Source organism: Magnolia sinica, chromosome 16 (assembly GCF_029962835.1).
Source record: "Magnolia sinica isolate HGM2019 chromosome 16, MsV1, whole genome shotgun sequence".
Lineage (NCBI taxonomy): Eukaryota > Viridiplantae > Streptophyta > Magnoliopsida > Magnoliales > Magnoliaceae > Magnolia > Magnolia sinica.
In genome coordinates, this window is record NC_080588.1 from 65,403,220 (window position 1) to 65,421,327 (window position 18,108).

At 41.8% G+C, this 18,108-nt stretch overlaps 1 protein-coding gene and 1 long non-coding RNA gene across 2 annotated transcripts in view; both read left to right on the plus strand.

The window, feature by feature from the left end:
* Nucleotides 1-6,214: 6,214 nt before the first annotated feature.
* On the plus strand, nucleotides 6,215-10,779 carry LOC131229200 (glutamyl-tRNA reductase 1, chloroplastic-like). The gene is made up of 3 exons (XM_058225087.1): nucleotides 6,215-6,589; nucleotides 8,603-8,844; nucleotides 9,262-10,779. Exons 1-3 carry the CDS (start codon nucleotides 6,331-6,333, stop codon nucleotides 10,390-10,392), a joined length of 1,632 nt encoding a protein of 543 aa, XP_058081070.1. The 5' UTR covers nucleotides 6,215-6,330; the 3' UTR covers nucleotides 10,393-10,779.
* Nucleotides 10,780-12,592: 1,813 nt separating this feature from the next.
* Nucleotides 12,593-18,108, plus strand: part of LOC131229245 (uncharacterized) — a 30,442-nt gene continuing 24,926 nt past the window's right edge. Inside the window, exon 1 of the long non-coding RNA XR_009163239.1 lies at nucleotides 12,593-12,688. This is a non-coding gene — a long non-coding RNA (uncharacterized LOC131229245). The remainder of the gene's footprint in view (nucleotides 12,689-18,108) is intronic.

Here is an 18,108-nt window from a genome sequence, read left to right on the forward strand (position 1 = left end):
TTGTTCGATTGATTGGTTGATTGTTGAGAAGAGCTCGGAAGTTCTGCATCTATCGGCAGCTACCGAACCCCCATTCGTCCGAACTGTTACCTTGTTTTGAGCGGAGGGATATACTCATCAGTTTGCTGAGCTGATCACTCTGAAGTCATTCTGGAAAGTGTGAAGTTTAGTTCTTCTGGACGAGCTATAGGGATATGCGCTCGTCGACCTGAGCCAATCCCTGGAGGTGGTCGGGCTATATTTTCCCATAACATCACTTATCACTTATTAAATGTGATAAAGGTTTATTATCTCAGAAGTCATAAAGAAATATAGCATACATATATTCATTTGTGACATGATGCAGTATATACTTGGATCCATTAGTTTCAATCTCTCAGTGACCTTACCATGATGTGCATCTAGTGGGATTTGGAGTCATTCATGCACAATGCTACTGTAAGTGACAATATCTTTATCTTTGGACAACTTTTTGCTCTCAGGTTCAGCTTCACGGTCTTTGGAACTGTCACATATACTTATATGGGCATCCCAAATGACCTAGCCTTGCATTCCAAATTGTCTAGCCTTCCTACATCTTAATCTTCAGCAAATAGGTATTTGTGATCGTCACGATCTTTTCTCCCTCTTTGAGTAACTTTCTCTCTTTGCTTTCGTACAAGTGTGCTAATACGTGGTGACATTCCACTTGTTAATTTTAATAGCATAAAGAGGGTGTAAAAACATATTATAAAGAAGCATAATGATGGATATGTGTCATCTTTTAAGATTTCCCAAGATTTATTAGGTCTTGTACAAATTCTAGCCATTCTCAAAGTAATAAATAAAATACAATTTCTATCAAGTCTTCTGTAAATGACAAATCCATAAATTTCTTCTAGATTAAAGAAAGATCCTTTCTAGCCTAAATCACAAATAGGCAGGCGAATCTAACGGTAACCTAGACTGTATAGATGTTGATAGTTGCAGTTGGGCGATTATAAAGCTCATCTAGTTTCTTTGGCCATCAACTCCACTAGCCAACGTCCAGTATGATGAACGGATGAAAACAGAGTTAGAGTTGATTTAAGAGACATTCTCAAAACTGAAATGGGCCACACCAAATTTTCAAAAAATAAAATAAAATACATTACTCCCTCTAGCAAGCAACCCACAAAGTGGGACCCTTGGTGGACCACATCAAATAATGGGATCGACTACAACAGCAATTAATGGTGGATCGAGGTCCACAGAATTGTACGTATCTTATCAGTACCGTGGATTGATCATATGGAATTTTCTTCATCAGACATGCGGTGGATGAATGGTGGTGACCATTGCATGAGAAAGGACCGTAGCATTTTAGATGTCACCTGAGATACGTGAAAGTTGCTACTCTTATACCATTAGTAGGATTGACAAAAGTTGAAAGTACATTTGTAAGTGGGCTAGGATGGACACTTGGAGATTTGGGCCTGGTCCACTTTGGTCTGTGGGGATGAGCCCGGTGTTAAGTTTAAGCTCGTTTATTAATTAAAACGGGCTGCATCTAAAAGCCTGTTGGCCTGGCCTGGCCTGTTAAGGATTTCGAGAAAGCCTTTAGATGTTTCATTCACGGTTGGGCACACTTGATGAACAGCCCAGATCTTGAACAAAAGTGAGTGGATGGACTTGGGCTCAGGCCTGTTTGTTTATACCGTCAATTGCTTGGGTTGGCCCCTTGATTGTAATATGCATGTTGGTTGGACATACCTGGGCTGGGCCATTTGATCGTGATATTTGGATGGGCTTTCATACAATTGTATAGGTTATAACGAAGAGAGATGCTTATGGTGAGTCGGGACACTTAGACAGTCCAATAATTAATCGGGACCATATTGAAAATGATATATATATATATATATATATAAACCATTTGATGGATGAATTTTAAAGGCTCATTTGGAGCTTGTAAATGGAGGTAAATAGGAAACGAAATTGGAGGTAAAATGAACTGGGAGTAAATGGTTTACTTAGTTATATTTGGATACAAAGAAATGAAATGCATTAATCATAATTGTTGATGCACGAATATGGACCGTCATCTCCCGACCTCCGAGCACCTGCACAGGAAGAAGACAAAGGAGACCTTAGTTAGAGCAAGGGACCCTCTGATGCCAAAGTCAAGCTAAGAATTTGGTTCTAGTCGTGTTAAGGGGTTTACGGCGTGGGATTCTACGTACCTGTTCACGTAGGCGGGTCCCTTATTTATAGTGTTCAATGGGCAAGATGGCCCATAATCTTAGGCACGATCTCAACCATTAGGCGAGATGTGTGTGAGTGGTGAATGTCGGCAGTTACCACGTAACTACGCAATGGATGGTTATGCGCAAGTGGTGGAGGTTAGCGGTTACTTTTTAAATCGTGCATTATTGAGGAAGATTGTTCGCTTAGTCGAGGAAATAGGTCAACATAGTTCTAGCTGGGACGACATAGGTTAAGGTAGTACGGGTCCCTGTTCATTTGACTGGAGATAATCCGAGCTGAGTCAAACTGAACTGAGCTCTACTGATCGATCGAAGATGATCCGAGCTGAGTTGGACCGACCTGAGCTCTGCCAGTTGACCGAAGACGAGCCAAAGTAAGCTAATCCATGCTGAGCTCTGTCAGTCGACCGGAGGTAGCCCGAGCTAAGCTAATCCGAGCCGAGCTATCCCTCCCGAGCTATGAGAGAGTTCGGGAGTCCTGTTCAGGTCGTTTTAGTTGCCGGTTTCATGGACTGAGGGTCGGACTGATCTCCTTGTTGATGGAGACACCTTAATAAGTACACTTGTCGGCCCGAGCTTACCTAAAAAGTGGTTGAATCATATTTTCAAATTTTCCCATAACAAGAACCCTACCACCATGGTCCATCATACTGTTCCTATTGTACAATAACAACATAGCACTACATTTTCTGATTGTATTCTCCCTGACTGTTTGGCATTAACACCATTAAGCACACATGTGATAGGGACATCCAGCTATGGGTACTTGACTGTCCGCCCGCTACGGGGATGGAGGGGAGGATCAAATGACTGGACTCAATCGGCACTAACCCCTCTGACATTAGGGTCGGTATGGTTGGTGTTCTGTGGGGCCCCACCATGATGCATGTATTTTATCTACACCGTCCATTCATTTTCTGGCTCATTTTAAAGAACAAAAACAAAAATAAGGTAGGTCCAAAACTAGATTTGGGCATTGGGCTAAGTCGGATCGGATTGGGTCCAACTCGATCCGATCCAAAATCTCAATGGCTTGACCTGAACTCGATCTGATCCGGGACCAAGTCCGGGTCACTTGACTCGGACCAATACGAAATGTACATTGCCTGATCCGATCCGAGTTCGACTAGGTCAGGAAAACCGAGTCGGATTGGAATGGGCACAGTTCGAATCGGTCTAGATTTATTTTTATTTTTTTGAAAAATTTAAAAAAAAAACAAAAAACAAAATAAATATAGTAACAAAATGGTGAAGGTGGAGACCCGGCCTCGATGGAGACGGACTGCATTGCCTTCAAGCTATCTAATGCCTCATCCTTTAGACCCTTCTTCTCTATGCCTGATGATCCTAATTTCTAAAACAAGCAAAAATCAATTAGAATTATCCATAAACAAATTAAAGAGGGCATGAAGAAGATCAACGGCTACCATTTCCTAAGCGTGTCTGGCTCGGCGACGGAGGGAGCGGAAGAGGAAGACGAAGATGCCATCGGTGAGGAGGACGCTGGTGGCTACTTGGAGAGGAGACGGGTCGTTGGGATTGCCGAAGAGAGGGGAAGAAGAGAAGGGAGGAGGGGGGAGTTGGATGGGGCCATCTTTGTCTTGGGTTATGGTGGGAGGTTCTGGGAGCCGAGCGAGCAGTGTTTCAGGTCCGAAAGGAGTGATGGTACGTGGTGATGGTGGTGGTGGACCTGAAAGAAGGAGAGGGAAGGAGAGAGTAATGGCCGGGTAGTGGAGTGGAGTCTGGAGTGGCCAGATCGGGATCGAGTTGGCCATATGGCTGCCTGCGTTCGGGTAGAGAGGCCAGGTAGTGGGTAGGGATTTTGGGTTCGGTGGGTGTTCAGGTGCGGGTAGAAAGGGTAGGGTAAAAACTAAACTAAGGCAATACACACACACACACACCTTAGGGTAAAATAATAAATAACTAAATATTCATTATGCATACTACATTCGGGTCAGATTGGATCGGTCCGGATTGGTATTGATCCGAACTCGACCCAAAAAGATTTCGAATCTGGATTGCTCACTCGATCCACATCGATCCAGGCTATCGGATCAGGTCAGGATTGCCCAACTCTATCGTCGATCCAGGCCATCGGATCGAAATAATGGTGATTGAATCACCTGTTGAAAACTTCATATGGCCCATTTTAATACAAGTTTTTAATGATGCCACTCAATCACCACTATTTCCTGTGGTGCCGTCCACCTGAGATTTGGATTTGACTCAGTTTTAGTTTCGTGACCTAAATTAAGCTCAAAAAGTGGATGGACGGCGGCCCATTTTAATATAAGTTTTTAATGATGCCATTCAATCACCACTATTTCCTGTGGTGCCGTCCACCTGAGATTTGGATTTAGTTTTTAATGATGCCATTCAATCACCACTATTTCCTGTGGTGCCGTCCACCTGAGATTCGGATTTGACTCAGTTTTAGCTTCATGACCTAAATTAAGCTCAAAAAGTGGATGGACGGCGTGGATATCACACATGCATCGTGGTAGAGCCCAGAGCACCGACCAACATCAAACAGTACTACCTCCATGGTGGGGCCCACATAGCTCCGACCAGTACGAACTCGGTACTGGAGGGTCACTACGGAATCTCCCACCTGATGTGAAGCTCATATGGAGGGTCTATCTCATTAAGGAGATTTGTGGCATACATATGTGACATCCGCACCGTTCATCAGCAGACTGGAATCCACCTCAACACCTGTCTTGCGTAGAACACTCAAGCTCATTTTTGAATCACCATACTGCACATGTGAAATCCACTCCATCCATCGGGTCATAATATTTATTTCTATGATATGCACCGTAAATCAGCCCAATAAAAAAACTCAGATGGGCCAGAACAATGGGTATGATGCAACATATTGCCCAAAACCTCTAAGTTCGTGCATTGTCGCCCTCCTGAGTTTTGGATCAGGCTGATTACTGTATCTTCTCTTCATCCTGGCAAGTCACACCTGATGAACGGATTTGATGAGAGAGAAAGATCATGGTGGCCTCACACACAAACCTATGGTTGGCATTCCATCCCCATCGTTCCATATGGTGTGGCCCACATGAGTTATGGATCTGGATGACTTTTGGCACCAGAACCTAGCAGAGTGCACCGCATGGACGGAGTGGATTTCGCATGCAAGACAGGGTGAGCCCCAAAGAGCTCGGGAGGCTTGCGTTGAACGGGAGTGGATTAGGCGCGGCCCAGCCTCACCCGAGACGGTGCGACCCTGACCGTGAGGCCCACCTTGATGTATGCATTGTATATCCACGCCGTTAATACGTTTTTCAGATAATTTTAGAGCATGATTCCCAAAAAAAAAAAGAAGAAGCAGATCACGATTTTAGGTGGACCACACCATCCGATAAAGTGGTGATCTACCATTAAAAACTAATTGTGGGCCACAAAAGTTTTGGATCAATCTGATATTTGTTTTTTTCGTTCATCCAGGTTTACTTGACCTTATCAACAGGTTGGATGGTAAATAGACATTACACTGGGCCCAAAATGTTTTTAACGGTGAGTGTTTAATGACCAATGTTTCCTACGGTATAGTCCACCTGACACTCGTGTCTGCTTTTTGTTTTTTTTTGGGGGGTTGATATGAGCTGGAAAAACAGATGGACGGTCTAGATATGCAAAATATACATCAAGGTGGGCCCCACAGTCAAGGCCACACCTAATCCGTTCTCCCACTTAACATGCACCTCATCCAAAAATCAGTCTCGCCCATTCATCTGGTGGCCCACAATCGGATTAACCATTTTATTTCTAACCGTTTTCTTCTCACATGCTTATGAGGTTTACCAGTGAGTGGACCGACCAGATCTTGATCAATGGCCCTGATCTGACTCACGTGGCACACGTGGGAGAGAAGAGAGGAAGTCCAAGAGGCCGGCGGAAAAGCGTGTGTTGAACACGCCAATCCGAGAAATCAAAATCCAAAATAATCCTGCGTGTCTGTAATTGCCATGGTCAACCGTTTCCCACCAAACGCCACCTTCTGACTTCTTAAATGCCAAATCCCAGAATCTCTCTCGCTCGCCTTCTTCTTTCTAGGGTTAGGGTTTTCCTCTGAAGCTCCGTAGCTGCTCCAATGGCAGCTGCTGCGATTGGACTCGCCACCTTGTTTCCAAGGGCAAAATTGGAACCTCCCCTATTCAGATCCTCCTCCAATCCTTCTCCTCAATTCAAGATTGCTTCCTTCCCAAATGCCAGAAATCAGAGAAGGGTTGTTGAGAGAAGGGCTGTTTCGGAACCTAAATGTGAGTTCGGATCGGAAGATGAGAAGAAGATTGAATTGAGGACATCGAGCGTGTCTGCTCTCGAGCAGCTCAAGACGTCTGCCGCAGAGAGTAAGTCAATTTTCAAATTATTTTGTTTATTTTTATATTATTTAATTTAATATGTGATTGTGAATTTGCAAATTCGCAAAAAAGGTATAGGGTTTATGGTTTTTGTTGATGGGATGGTTGGATTTGATGATTTTGATAGAGTCTGTGAAGAGACAGGGAAATGCGCTTTGGTTTTTTTGGAATTTTTTAGTTTTGCTTTTATCATTGGTACTGTCGTTTTTTTTTTTTTTTTTTTTGGGTCAAATTTGGATGACCGAATCGGGGAATTACTTGAGAATTCAATTTCAGGAATTGGATTCCCTGGGAATTGGACTCTGTCAGATATGTTTGGCAACCTGGATTTGATTCTGGTGATGGGGCTGATGCAATCAGATATCAGTGCACACACGCGACGTGACCCAAAGTCGGGCTTTCATAATGGCACGTGTGGCCACTTTGCTCCTATGAATCGAAAGTGGGTCTGTTTGGATTGATGGAAAAGAAAAGAAAACTCAAAAGTTTTTTATTTCTTCCATTTTTGGACCTTTTGCATTGCTTGGATAGCAAAGGAAATAGCGGGATTGGAAATAACGATCAGTAAACTTTTCCATAATCAGATTATCACGCTCAAGATATGAGCTGACCATTGTGAGCAGAACATGAGATTGTCACTTGCTATCCAAACATAACCCCCCTAAAAATAGGAATCCATGGGAATGGAGGGTCCTTTTTTTTATACCACTGAATTTGTTTGATGGGATTTTGATATTTCGATAGCCAATTAAGGCTTTGATAGTCTTTGTAGATGTCATAAAGAAATGGAGAAATGGACTTTTTCTTTGGGGAATTTTAAGTGCAGTTTTCTTGTGGATAATCTAGTTTTTGTTCTCAAATTTTAGTAATGGTTTTTATTTCTTACCTCACCAAGTTTTAATTATGGGGTTCATAAATCGGGATGCATTAGTGAGAATCTAAATGCTTGCGAGATAACTGGTGAGAAAAACTCAAACATCTATTAATTTTTTGCGAGATTATGATTCCATGCAGTTTCTTTATTTTTCTTCTTTGGGAAAAAGAAGTCACTGATTTGTACATTTATTTGAATTAGATCATTGGTTTACAGCTTTATGCAATTTAACAACCTAAGCATTAATCTGAATGCTAGGTGGATAATCAGAATGAAAAATCAGGAATTCCTTTCCTTTTTTTTTTGGAGGTTGTATTTTAATGCAAATTGTTGGAAAAATGTCGCTGGAATCATAGTTTTTGTTGAATTTTGTTGATGGGCTATTCTTCAGTTCAAGGTGAGCAGTTAAGGATTTTAAAACTGTCTATTGTAATAGCAAAAAAGGGAAAATGGCCATTGTTTTGTGGAAAACTCCTGTGACCATCAGGCGTATGAGGGCTTCATTAATTTTGTTGTTGAATGTTCTTATTGGGCGTATGACTTGGAGAATCTTGATGGTAAAAAAATAATCATGGATTTATTGAGTGAGATGGAAAATTATGTGAATCACTGATGAAGAGTTACTGCACAAGATGCTTCTTTTGGCATTTCTTTATATATTTTTTGTTGGAATTTAGATGCATGATTTTTAACTTATTCCCAGAGCCTTTTTTTTTTCCCAGATAGATGATCCGTCCATGTGAGAGTCATTTGTATGGTTTTTGGAAGCGTATGAGTGGCACCAAGCAATTTGCCTAGATTTGTGTGGTTACCCATCCATCATCTGATGGAATGATTTATTGTGCATGCAGCCTATTTCTGGTCTGAGTGTTCCCATTTTGTCATTTCCTTAACCCAAAATTATTACTGTATTTGTGCATTCTCATTTCTTTAACCGAAAAATATTACTATATTTGTGCATTCCGGATCTGTGAAATTTTTAGGTCCATGTGTTTCTTTCTGGAAAATTTTGGAACTTCAATCTCAGATGTAGTGGCAATGAGCTTTACTTAACTTGCAGTAGGAAAACTTGCATGAAAGCAACCACAGGGCTTTTAAATAATCATATTCTTGTAATTCTCTACCAGGATATATGAAGGAAAGGAGCAGCATTGTGGTTGTAGGACTTAGTGTTCATACAGCACCGGTGGAGATGCGTGAAAAGCTTGCTATTCCTGAAGCTGAGTGGCCACGTGCCATTGGAGAGCTCTGTGGCTTGAATCATATAGAGGAAGCTGCTGTTCTTAGCACCTGCAACAGAATGGAAATATATGTAGTTGCTCTCTCTTGGCACCGGGGAATTCGAGAAGTTACTGAATGGATGGCAAAGGTATTCACCACTGATTCAATTTATCCCAAGCAATATAGGCTACTCGGGACAGTAGAATTTTGAATGATAGATCTATTTGCACATACATGACATCAAGAACATGTTTATGTGGGACACACTAGATGAATGTGCTGGATTGCTTTTGGACCATGGCACGTGTAGACTGTCACACCTGATGAACAGCTCAAATCATGCAAAAGTGTGGCAAGAGTAGTATATCTTGCACACATTTGGGAAGAGTAGGATTCAAAATCCAACTCATTTGCATTTGCATTTGCGTTTGGATTTGACTCTCGCTGCAAATCTTGCTCTTTTGCAAATAATTGATGCATGATTGTAAATGGAGGTTGATGTAAGAATTGATATAATATCTTTTAACTGTTGTTATTTATTTATTTTCTTTATTTTCCTTGGCAGACGAGTGGAATTCCTGTTTCGGAGCTTCGTCAGCACTTGTTTTTGTTGTGTGATAATGACGTTACCCAGCATCTATTTGAAGTATCTTCTGGGCTTGACTCTCTTGTTCTAGGAGAAGGACAGATCCTTGCACAAGTTAAACACGTTGTGAAAGTTGGGGAAAACGTCGCTGGTTTTGGAAGGAACATCAGTGGGCTGTTCAAGCATGCAATTACAGCCGGGAAGCGGGTCCGGACGGAAACCAATATTGCAGCTGGGGCAGTTTCTGTTAGTTCTGCTGCTGTTGAGTTGGCTCTGATGAAGCTTCCAAAATCCGAGTCTACCTCTGCCAGAATGTTAGTGTTTGGGGCGGGCAAAATGGGGAAACTTGTGATCAAACATCTGGTAGCCAAAGGGTTCACTACAATGGTCGTTGTAAACAGATCAGAGGAAAGAGTTGCTGCAATCCGTGAGGAACTGAAAGATGTCGAAATAATCTACAAACCCATGTCAGAAATGCTCTCCTGTGCTGCTGAAGCTGATGTCATATTCACTACCACAGCATCCGAATCACCATTGTTCTTGAAAGAGCATGTTGAAACCCTTCCACCCGTGAGTCAGGAGATTGGGGGCTTGAGGCTTTTTGTTGACATTTCCGTTCCTAGGAATGTCGGGTCCTGTGTTTCCACCGTTGAGTCTGCACGAGTATACAATGTTGACGATCTTACAGAAGTAGTTGAAGCTAATAAGGAAGACCGCCACAGAAAAGCAATGGAAGCTCAGTCAATCATCAACGAAGAATCAAAACAGTTCGAGGCTTGGAGGGACTCTCTGGAGACTGTTCCTACTATCAAGAAACTAAGATCTTATGCAGAGAGAATTCGGATTTCAGAGCTGGAGAAATGCTTGTCGAAGTTGGGGGATGATATCCCAAAGAAAACAAGGCGGGCAGTGGACGATCTTAGCAGGGGCATTGTGAACAAGCTCCTTCATGGGCCCATGCAGCACTTGAGGTGTGATGGTAACGATAGCCGAACTCTTAATGAGATCCTTGAAAATATGCATGCACTTAACAGAATTTTCAGTCTTGAAACTGAGATGGCTGTTTTGGAGCAGAAAATCCGAGCCAAGGTGGAGCAAACCCAAAAATAATTGCATAATTGGAACTGCCACACATTCATCTTCATCTCTGAAAACTCCATCCATGTCCAATTCTCAGACACATTTTCTTCAATAAGAAGAAAAATTCCCTCAGCTAGTCTAGAACGAGGGATTATGGAGGCTAACTCTTGTATGGGTTTCCATCCAGCGATGGAATTGTACTTGAAATGGCTATTTCGGCTCTCGGTAGGAAACAATGAGGACTTTGGGGTGAGCTTTCTCCCTGTATTGTGGGAGATGTTCCATGAACGGCCATTCTTTGTAAGATTCTTGTTAAGTATACAACTGATTATTTCAGGTTGGAGTTGGGTTATGTTCCAAGCATGAAGTTGTGGATTTTTGAATTATTCTGTGTGAAAACAAGTGTTGGTTTACTGTGGAGGCCCCTTGTGTAATCCTGTGATTGTAATCCATTCATCTGGTCAGCCCTGTAACGTGATGGGCCCTGCCTTGTTATCTCTCATATCAGATTATTTCTGGCACCCCCAATTGGTGGCTTGCAAACGGATGATTCAGCCAATGTTGAGGAAGTTGGGTATCTCAAGTCCATGGTGTGGCCCTCTTCATGAATGGCTTGAACAGTTCTTAACATTTATGAGAAAATTGCCACAATCAAACATGGCTAAAAATGCCCATTTTCTAAGATTTCTAAGAAACATTTATGAGAACGTTCCCACTTTTTAAGATTTTCTGGGTAAAAATTCCATGTATGATACTTTTACATAATTTAAGAACTGATACTGACTCTTCAACATAATATAGTTTTATGGCAATCCAGACTATCCAAATTGCGGATCCAACCGTTGATGGATCATTAACGAAAATTTTGCACTGTCATATTATTTTGCCTTTGAATTCAAACCACTTGCTATTTCTCTTTTAACCATCCGTTTGATATCCATTAATTGGATGGTCAGCATTGCTTGATGGGCCGCTATGGAACTCACAATTTAGATGTTTTGGATAGCTGTACATTACCGCCCCCATGTGATAAGTAGAGGTGCACACGGTTCCGTTCGGTCCAGTTCTAGGGTGAAATTGGAACTTAACCGTCCCAACGGTTCCAGGAAAACCAAAACTGGAACCGGACCGTTTGCACCCTATAACTGAATCAGAGCCGATCCCAAAAATAAAAAAAAAAAACCAGTTCGGTTCCAGTTCAGCTTTACGGCTCTGGGCATTTTATAATCCAATCCAATTGTATGGTTTATTTTTATAATCCAGCCCAATTGCATAGTTTTTTAATAATCTAGCTCAATCACATGGTTACCATTAGAGAGAGAGAGAGAGAGAGAGCTGAGAGGGAGAATACAATTTTATACTTTTTTTGTTTTTAAAAAAAAAAACTCAATATTTATTGATTAAGTGGTCCAGTTCGAGGTTGGGATCCAAGGTTTGGCTCTACGGTCCGGTTGAATTTTACATATCCTCGTACCAAGAATCGAACAGAACCAACGGTTTTTTTTTAAAGAAACTGAACTAGAACGGTGCGCTTCAGAATCAGACCAAACCGTGCAGTATGATCAGTTCTGGTCGGATTAGTATGGTTGGTTCCGGTCCGATATACCGGTTCCACCGGTCCGGTGTGCAACCATAATGATAAGAATGAGTCACCACCATTGTCTAAAATTTAAAAACTAACATAGAAGTCATACTCTCGTCAGAATATGACTCTCTCTCGCTCCCGAACTGATCATTTACGAGTTTGACTTTCTCTCTCTCTCGCGAATTGGTCATTTATTACGGCGAGCTTGACTTCCTCTCTCTCGCACGAATTGGTAATTGGTCGGTGATCACACAGCCCCACCGGAATGGCCCGTGTATAAACGTCGCATGCATCTGCCTCAATCCAAATCGTCCAAATAATGGAACACGCAGTCGATAGTAAATCACCCCCAAATCTTATCGATCGGATGATCTAAACATCCAACTTATGGACATTTGCGATCTGAAGTCCACCCTCTTAACTGATATTCCCTTTGAACCATCAGTTCATGGTAAAAAGGATCAGAAGGATGAGATCATCTTTATATCCATCCTAGATGTGGCCCACAGTTTGAACGGTCTGAAAATAAAATAAATGCATGCTCACGGTAGAATAGGCATGTCGATGCGTAAGACATTTCGTACTCAGGCGGTGTATGGTATTAATTCCTCAATCCAAGAAATGAGAGCCATTTTCCTTCGTAGTCATTCTGCAGGCGTCTAATTCCCCGCCATGACTCTCTGCTACTGTGCGCATGGTTGCGTTGTACGCATCCTCTCTTCTACACTTATTTCTTCTCAGGTGCAAAACGGAGCTGCTCTCAGTCTACTGCCATTTTTCATTTCTTATTCTCTCGTGGACACAGATTCCTGCAGCCCTGGGTTCTGAGGGTCCCACCGTTATGTATGTGTCTATCCACTCCGTCCAGCCGTTTTGCCAGATCATTTTATGATGTGAGCCCAAACATAAGTCAGATCCAAATCTAAAGTGGACCACACCATAGGAAACAGTGGGGATAAAGATGCTTGCCATTAAAAACTTGGTGGGGGCCACAGGATTTTTGGATCAAGCTGATATTGGTATGTTCCCTTCATCCAGGTTGGAGTCACCTTATGAACGGGTTGGATGGGTTATAAACATTACGGTTTGCTCTAGGAAGGTTTCAACGGTGGACGTCTTTATCCCCACTGATTCCTGTGGTGTGGTCCACTTGAGCTTTTCGTCTGCCTCATTTCCTAAAATGAGCTCGACAAACGGATGCACGGAATGGATATAACACATTCATCACGGTGGGTCCCACAGAGCCTAGGGCTGCAGGAATCCCCTGCAGCACCCGGCTGAGGCAATCCGCGTCCTTCTTTATTTCCTTTCAAGTGATTGATTGCTTTGCCTTTGCCCTTGTTAGATCTGAGATTTTACAGCACTGCCATTTTCGTTGAATTTTTTTTTTCTTCTTCTTAATCTTTACAGATCTCTCTCTCTCTCTCTCTCTCTCTCTCTCTCTCTCTCTCTCATTTTAATCTTTTTATTATTTTTTCAGAGCACACTGATTCATATTAGTTTTGGAGCCATCTGATACAGGCACCAATACTGATATTTGAACCATGATTGTAATTTTCAACCATGTTCTATGAAAGCCAGAGATGGCCCAATAAGATGGTTAACCTTGATTGGGGATGAAGGGCCTGAAAGGGCTTTGGCTCAAGGTGATTAGGAGAGAGATGAAGTCACGCAAACTTATCGAGGGGTTGTTTTGATGCCTGTAAAATCTTTAAGTCGTAAAGGAATTATACACATAAAGTGTTTACAGCCTGTTCTGTTTGGTTTTAAGCTGTAAGTTGTTTACAAATAAATAATTGATTGTGTTTGGATATTTGTAAATTGTTTACTGCCTGTAATTGGGTATTCACACCCGACAGAGCTTGGGGAGGTAGGTTCTATAAAATTTTCAAATGACATATAAGGGCATTATTTAAGATGGATTAAAGCTCAGGGCGGATCCTTTTGCTAAACTAAGCATTAAGTGGGCCACTAATTCAAATTCCAATTTACAAGGAGAAACTACTAAATATAAATAGTTAAATATAAAACACATTGTAAAAAAAAACACAATTAACCATATGTCTTCCGTAATCCAGTTGCAAAACAACCCCAAAAAACCACATTTAGAAAAAAAAATCTATGATGGAATGTTCTTGTCTAGCCACATTTCTAAGATTAGGCTCAATGTTAAGAAGAAACTTGGATAAATTCGCAGACCATAGTCTCATCTTTTCCGAAGCTAATACTGAAAAGATTCAGAATCTGCGTACAGTCATTCAATGTTTTGAGGTTGTATCGGGCCTCAAAATCGATCTGGTCAAATCCAAAATGTTTGGAGTGAATCTGGAGAAGCAGGAAGCTTCTGTTTACGCAAATATGCTTGGTTGCTCCTCAGGATCTTTCCCATCAACATATGTTGGCCTCCCGCTCTGCATCGGTTCTCCTCCAACAGTTCAATGGGAAAAGGTTGTAAACCGATTTGAAAAATACTTAGCAGCCTGGAAATGTAGGTTCCTATCTTTAGGAGGCTGTCTGACGCTTATAAAGGCAGCCCTTTCCAATTTGCCCGTATATTTCATGTCCTTATTCAAGTGCCCATCTTCTGTTTTAGATTCTATAGAGAAGCTAAGACGAAATTTCCTTTGGAAAGGTAGGAGGGAGAGGAGGCGGTTTCACCTAGTGGAATGGATGCAAGTGTGGAAGCACTTTAAAGATGGTGGAGCGGGCATAAAGGATCTAAAATCTATGAATCAAGCCCTTCTTGGCAAATGGATCTGGAGATTGGGCTCGGAAAATAATAGTTTATGGAATTCTTTAATCACGTGCAAGTACGGCAGATCAAAAGGGGAGTGGTAGATGAAAGACTCGTCATTATACAGATCCTCGGCTATTTGGAAAGACATTCTTCAGATGAAATCAAGGACCATTCAAGGTATTAACTTTGAGTTAGGAAAGGGTGACAGAATTCTGTTCTGGTTCGACAAGTGGCTGGGTGAACCCTTGTTGAAAGATAGGTTCCCAAATATGTTTCGGGTGGCGCCTGACCAGGAAGTATGGGTTGCTGATTGTTACTCGATTCTTAATGGCAAGATGGTGTGGAATCTTCAATGTAGAAGGAATCTCCAAGACTGGGAGATTGAGGAATACGTGAATCTGAGTCTTCTCCAAACCAATTGAAGGAAGACAAAATTATGTGGAGAGCGGAAAAATCGCTTCAATTTACAGTCAAATCCCTTTACAAGATGCTTCGCTTCAACCTTAACTCTCCAGCTGATCAGATCTCTCACCAGGTTTGGTCCTACTCTGCTCCTCTGAAAATTCTGATTTTTGGATGGCTGGTTGGGAAAAGAAAAATTCTTACAGTGGACAATTTGAGAAAAAGAGGGATGATCTTACCTAATGTTTGCCCGTGCTGCATGGGGGAAGCAGAATCGACTGATCATCTTTTGATCCACTGCCCTTATATAGCTTCAATCTGGGCGGATTTTCTGAAGCGCTTTAATATCAGCTGGTGTTTTTCGGAGTCAATGGACCTTCTCTTAAAAGCCTGGCATGGAATCAGAATAGGAAAGAGAGAGACTAGATTGTGGAGGATGGCTATCCTAGCAATCTAGTGGGTTGTTTGGGCAGAGAGGAATAGCTGATGTTTTGAGAACTTGTCTAATTTGGCTGAAGTTGTGACAGTAAAAGCTAAATGATCGAATGGGCCTCTCATGTAGATATGTTTAGGGATTTTGATTTTCTTTTCCTTGAGGTGTAGCTTGTTTCTGCTTTCTCAGCAGTCTCTCACTTCTCTTTTGTTTCTTTTTGCTTTCTTTTATTATAAATCGTTATCTTTCAAAAAAAAAAAAAACAAGAAACTTGGATAAATTTGGTCGCCTCGCAAGGTAGCTGGAGGACTTCTATATTATAATCATCTTCAATGGTTGCAAGATTTTTTAAACTCCTCCCATACCTTTCTCGACAATTCCATTTTTTTTTTTCCATTATATATGTCGATTGTGTCGAAGTGGTGGCCCAATCCTTACATCACAACCCCATAGGACGTCAGTTTCTTTTGTCTGTCTGTCTCAGAGCTGATGTTCCTACATTTAGAGGAGAACTTCACCCGACTTGTTTAGCTTGCGAATATGTCTCATTTTTCCTTTCTTTTCCTGTCTAGTACCTTCTTGATGGTCGGTTCGGATCTCACACCCATTTACCACGTGTACTAAAAGTGATCACTTGATAACTTAAGCAAAAAAAATTGAAAAGAATTCTAGCTTTCCCTATGTTAAAATCAGTTAATATGAACAAGATGAACAAACAAAAAGCCTTTATCCATTCCGGAATACAAGCTTGCACCCATTTTGCGGGCTGACTGATTGAATTTCAGAAAAAAATATTTTCCAAATCATGTTACGCATGAGGCCATATGGTACGACTATGTGTTTAATGCTAAAAATATATACAATTTTTTTGTGGTATTCTCTATGCTTGGATACAAATATGGCCATTGTGTTAGAGATCTAGGCCATTCATCATGTAGATACACTGTGAACATGCCATGGGCTAAAAATGAAGTTGGTTCACTAATCAGGTAGGTCAGACTTGTATAGGAAAAATGGGTTGTTAGAGAAAAACTTCAATAATCTAGATTTAGTGTACATGTGTGGCTCACTTGATGAGTGCATGCCATGAGTTCGGGTATATGACATGTTCACAATATGAGCTATTTCATGAATAGCCTTGATATATGGAATGCATGTTATATGAATGGATTTTTAATGTGTTTTGCCCCTAACATGTGGTTTTGCTCATTTAGCATGGGAAACGTCTTCAAATCCCTTTTGAAAGAAAAAAAAACTTTTTTTTTTTTTTGTTAATTGCTTTTGAATGAGCAATTAATGGCCACATCTAATCAAAATCAAAATTATGTCATTTGCAAACAACATACACCATGGGGTTTCGGAGTTTCTTAGTTGCATCGAGGAATTATTGCTACCCTTTGGAAGGCTATCGAGTGTTTAGAACTTTGTTATGCATAAACACGAATGCTTTCACATCACACACTCAAAGAAAGTCAGGCTGAGTTGCTTTCATTAATATTTGGAGTCACTACATTCCAAGTTGTCGTTTGGCACAAGCCTTAAGTACATCCCTAGAGGAAAACCCTTGATTAGATGGTAAAATAGGAGTGGGAGTCCAGTTGCATGGCGTAGGACATCTTTTGGTCTTTGATTTTTCGTCTTCAGTGTCTAGAACCAACAGGGTCATGATGGCCTTGGCATACACGAGCGGTTGTCTCAATAACGTCATGGGGGCTCATATGCCAAAGATGAATAAGAGACCCCATTCTCTAGCTCTCACCATGAGGTAATGAGGCTCTTTGCGCCTAGCATCGACTGTGAGGGGAGGGCATGTGTCTAATTATGGGCATCACTGTATGAGAGGTTTATCATGGGTTGTTTGCTCCCGTAGCCGTCTTGTAGGCTAAAGGAGAACTATGTGCCTATACGCAGATGTTGCTAATGAGTATGCGCTGGGGCACATAAATCGATCTCTTTAGCTCTTGGCACTTGACATCAAGGCTAACATTACAGGGTCTTAGTGCATGGCACAAGGCCTCTCCCCTTATCGGGGTCCCTAGTGCATGGTGTAGGGGCATGCCAGTAAAGGAGGCGGAGGGTTCAGGCAAGACTCTTTGCCTATACACAAATGTTGCTAATGGGTCCGCGCTTGGGCACAAAACTCGATCCCCTAGCGCTTGGCATCAGGGCTCACGTCGCAAGGTTCTAGCGCATGGAGCAAGGCCTCTTCCCTCACTAGGGTCCCTAGTGCATGGCACAAAGGCATCCCAATAAAGGTGGCAGAAGGTTTGAGCAAGTGAGGCTCACCTTATGAGTGTCTGTGCCTGAAGGTTCCAAAGTCCAAGGCCTGCTTAAGTCTCTCTCTTATGTCAATCTCGGTCTATTATATGTATATAGTCTCTCTCTAAAGAGCGTCGAGAGTATTTTTAGGCATGTGGGCACGATTTTTCTAGTGCTTGCAGGGGTGGGTCTTTGCTCTTATCTTGGCAGTTTGCGGTGCAGAGCCTTTTGTTAGTTTCTCGCTTCCTCTTGACGACATGATGACATCATCATTTGGCACATAGTTGTTGGAGCTGGGTTAGTGTGGCACAATAGTGCTATTAGATGCGT

Coding starts and splice junctions, on each gene's coding strand:
- LOC131229200 (XM_058225087.1), top strand. CDS start 6,331: ATGGCAGCTGCTGCGATTGGACTCGCCACCTTGTTTCCAAGGGCAAAA. Junction 6,590..8,602: donor CAAGACGTCTGCCGCAGAGA/GTAAGTCAATTT, acceptor ATTCTCTACCAG/GATATATGAAGGAAAGGAGC. Junction 8,845..9,261: donor TTACTGAATGGATGGCAAAG/GTATTCACCACT, acceptor TTTCCTTGGCAG/ACGAGTGGAATTCCTGTTTC.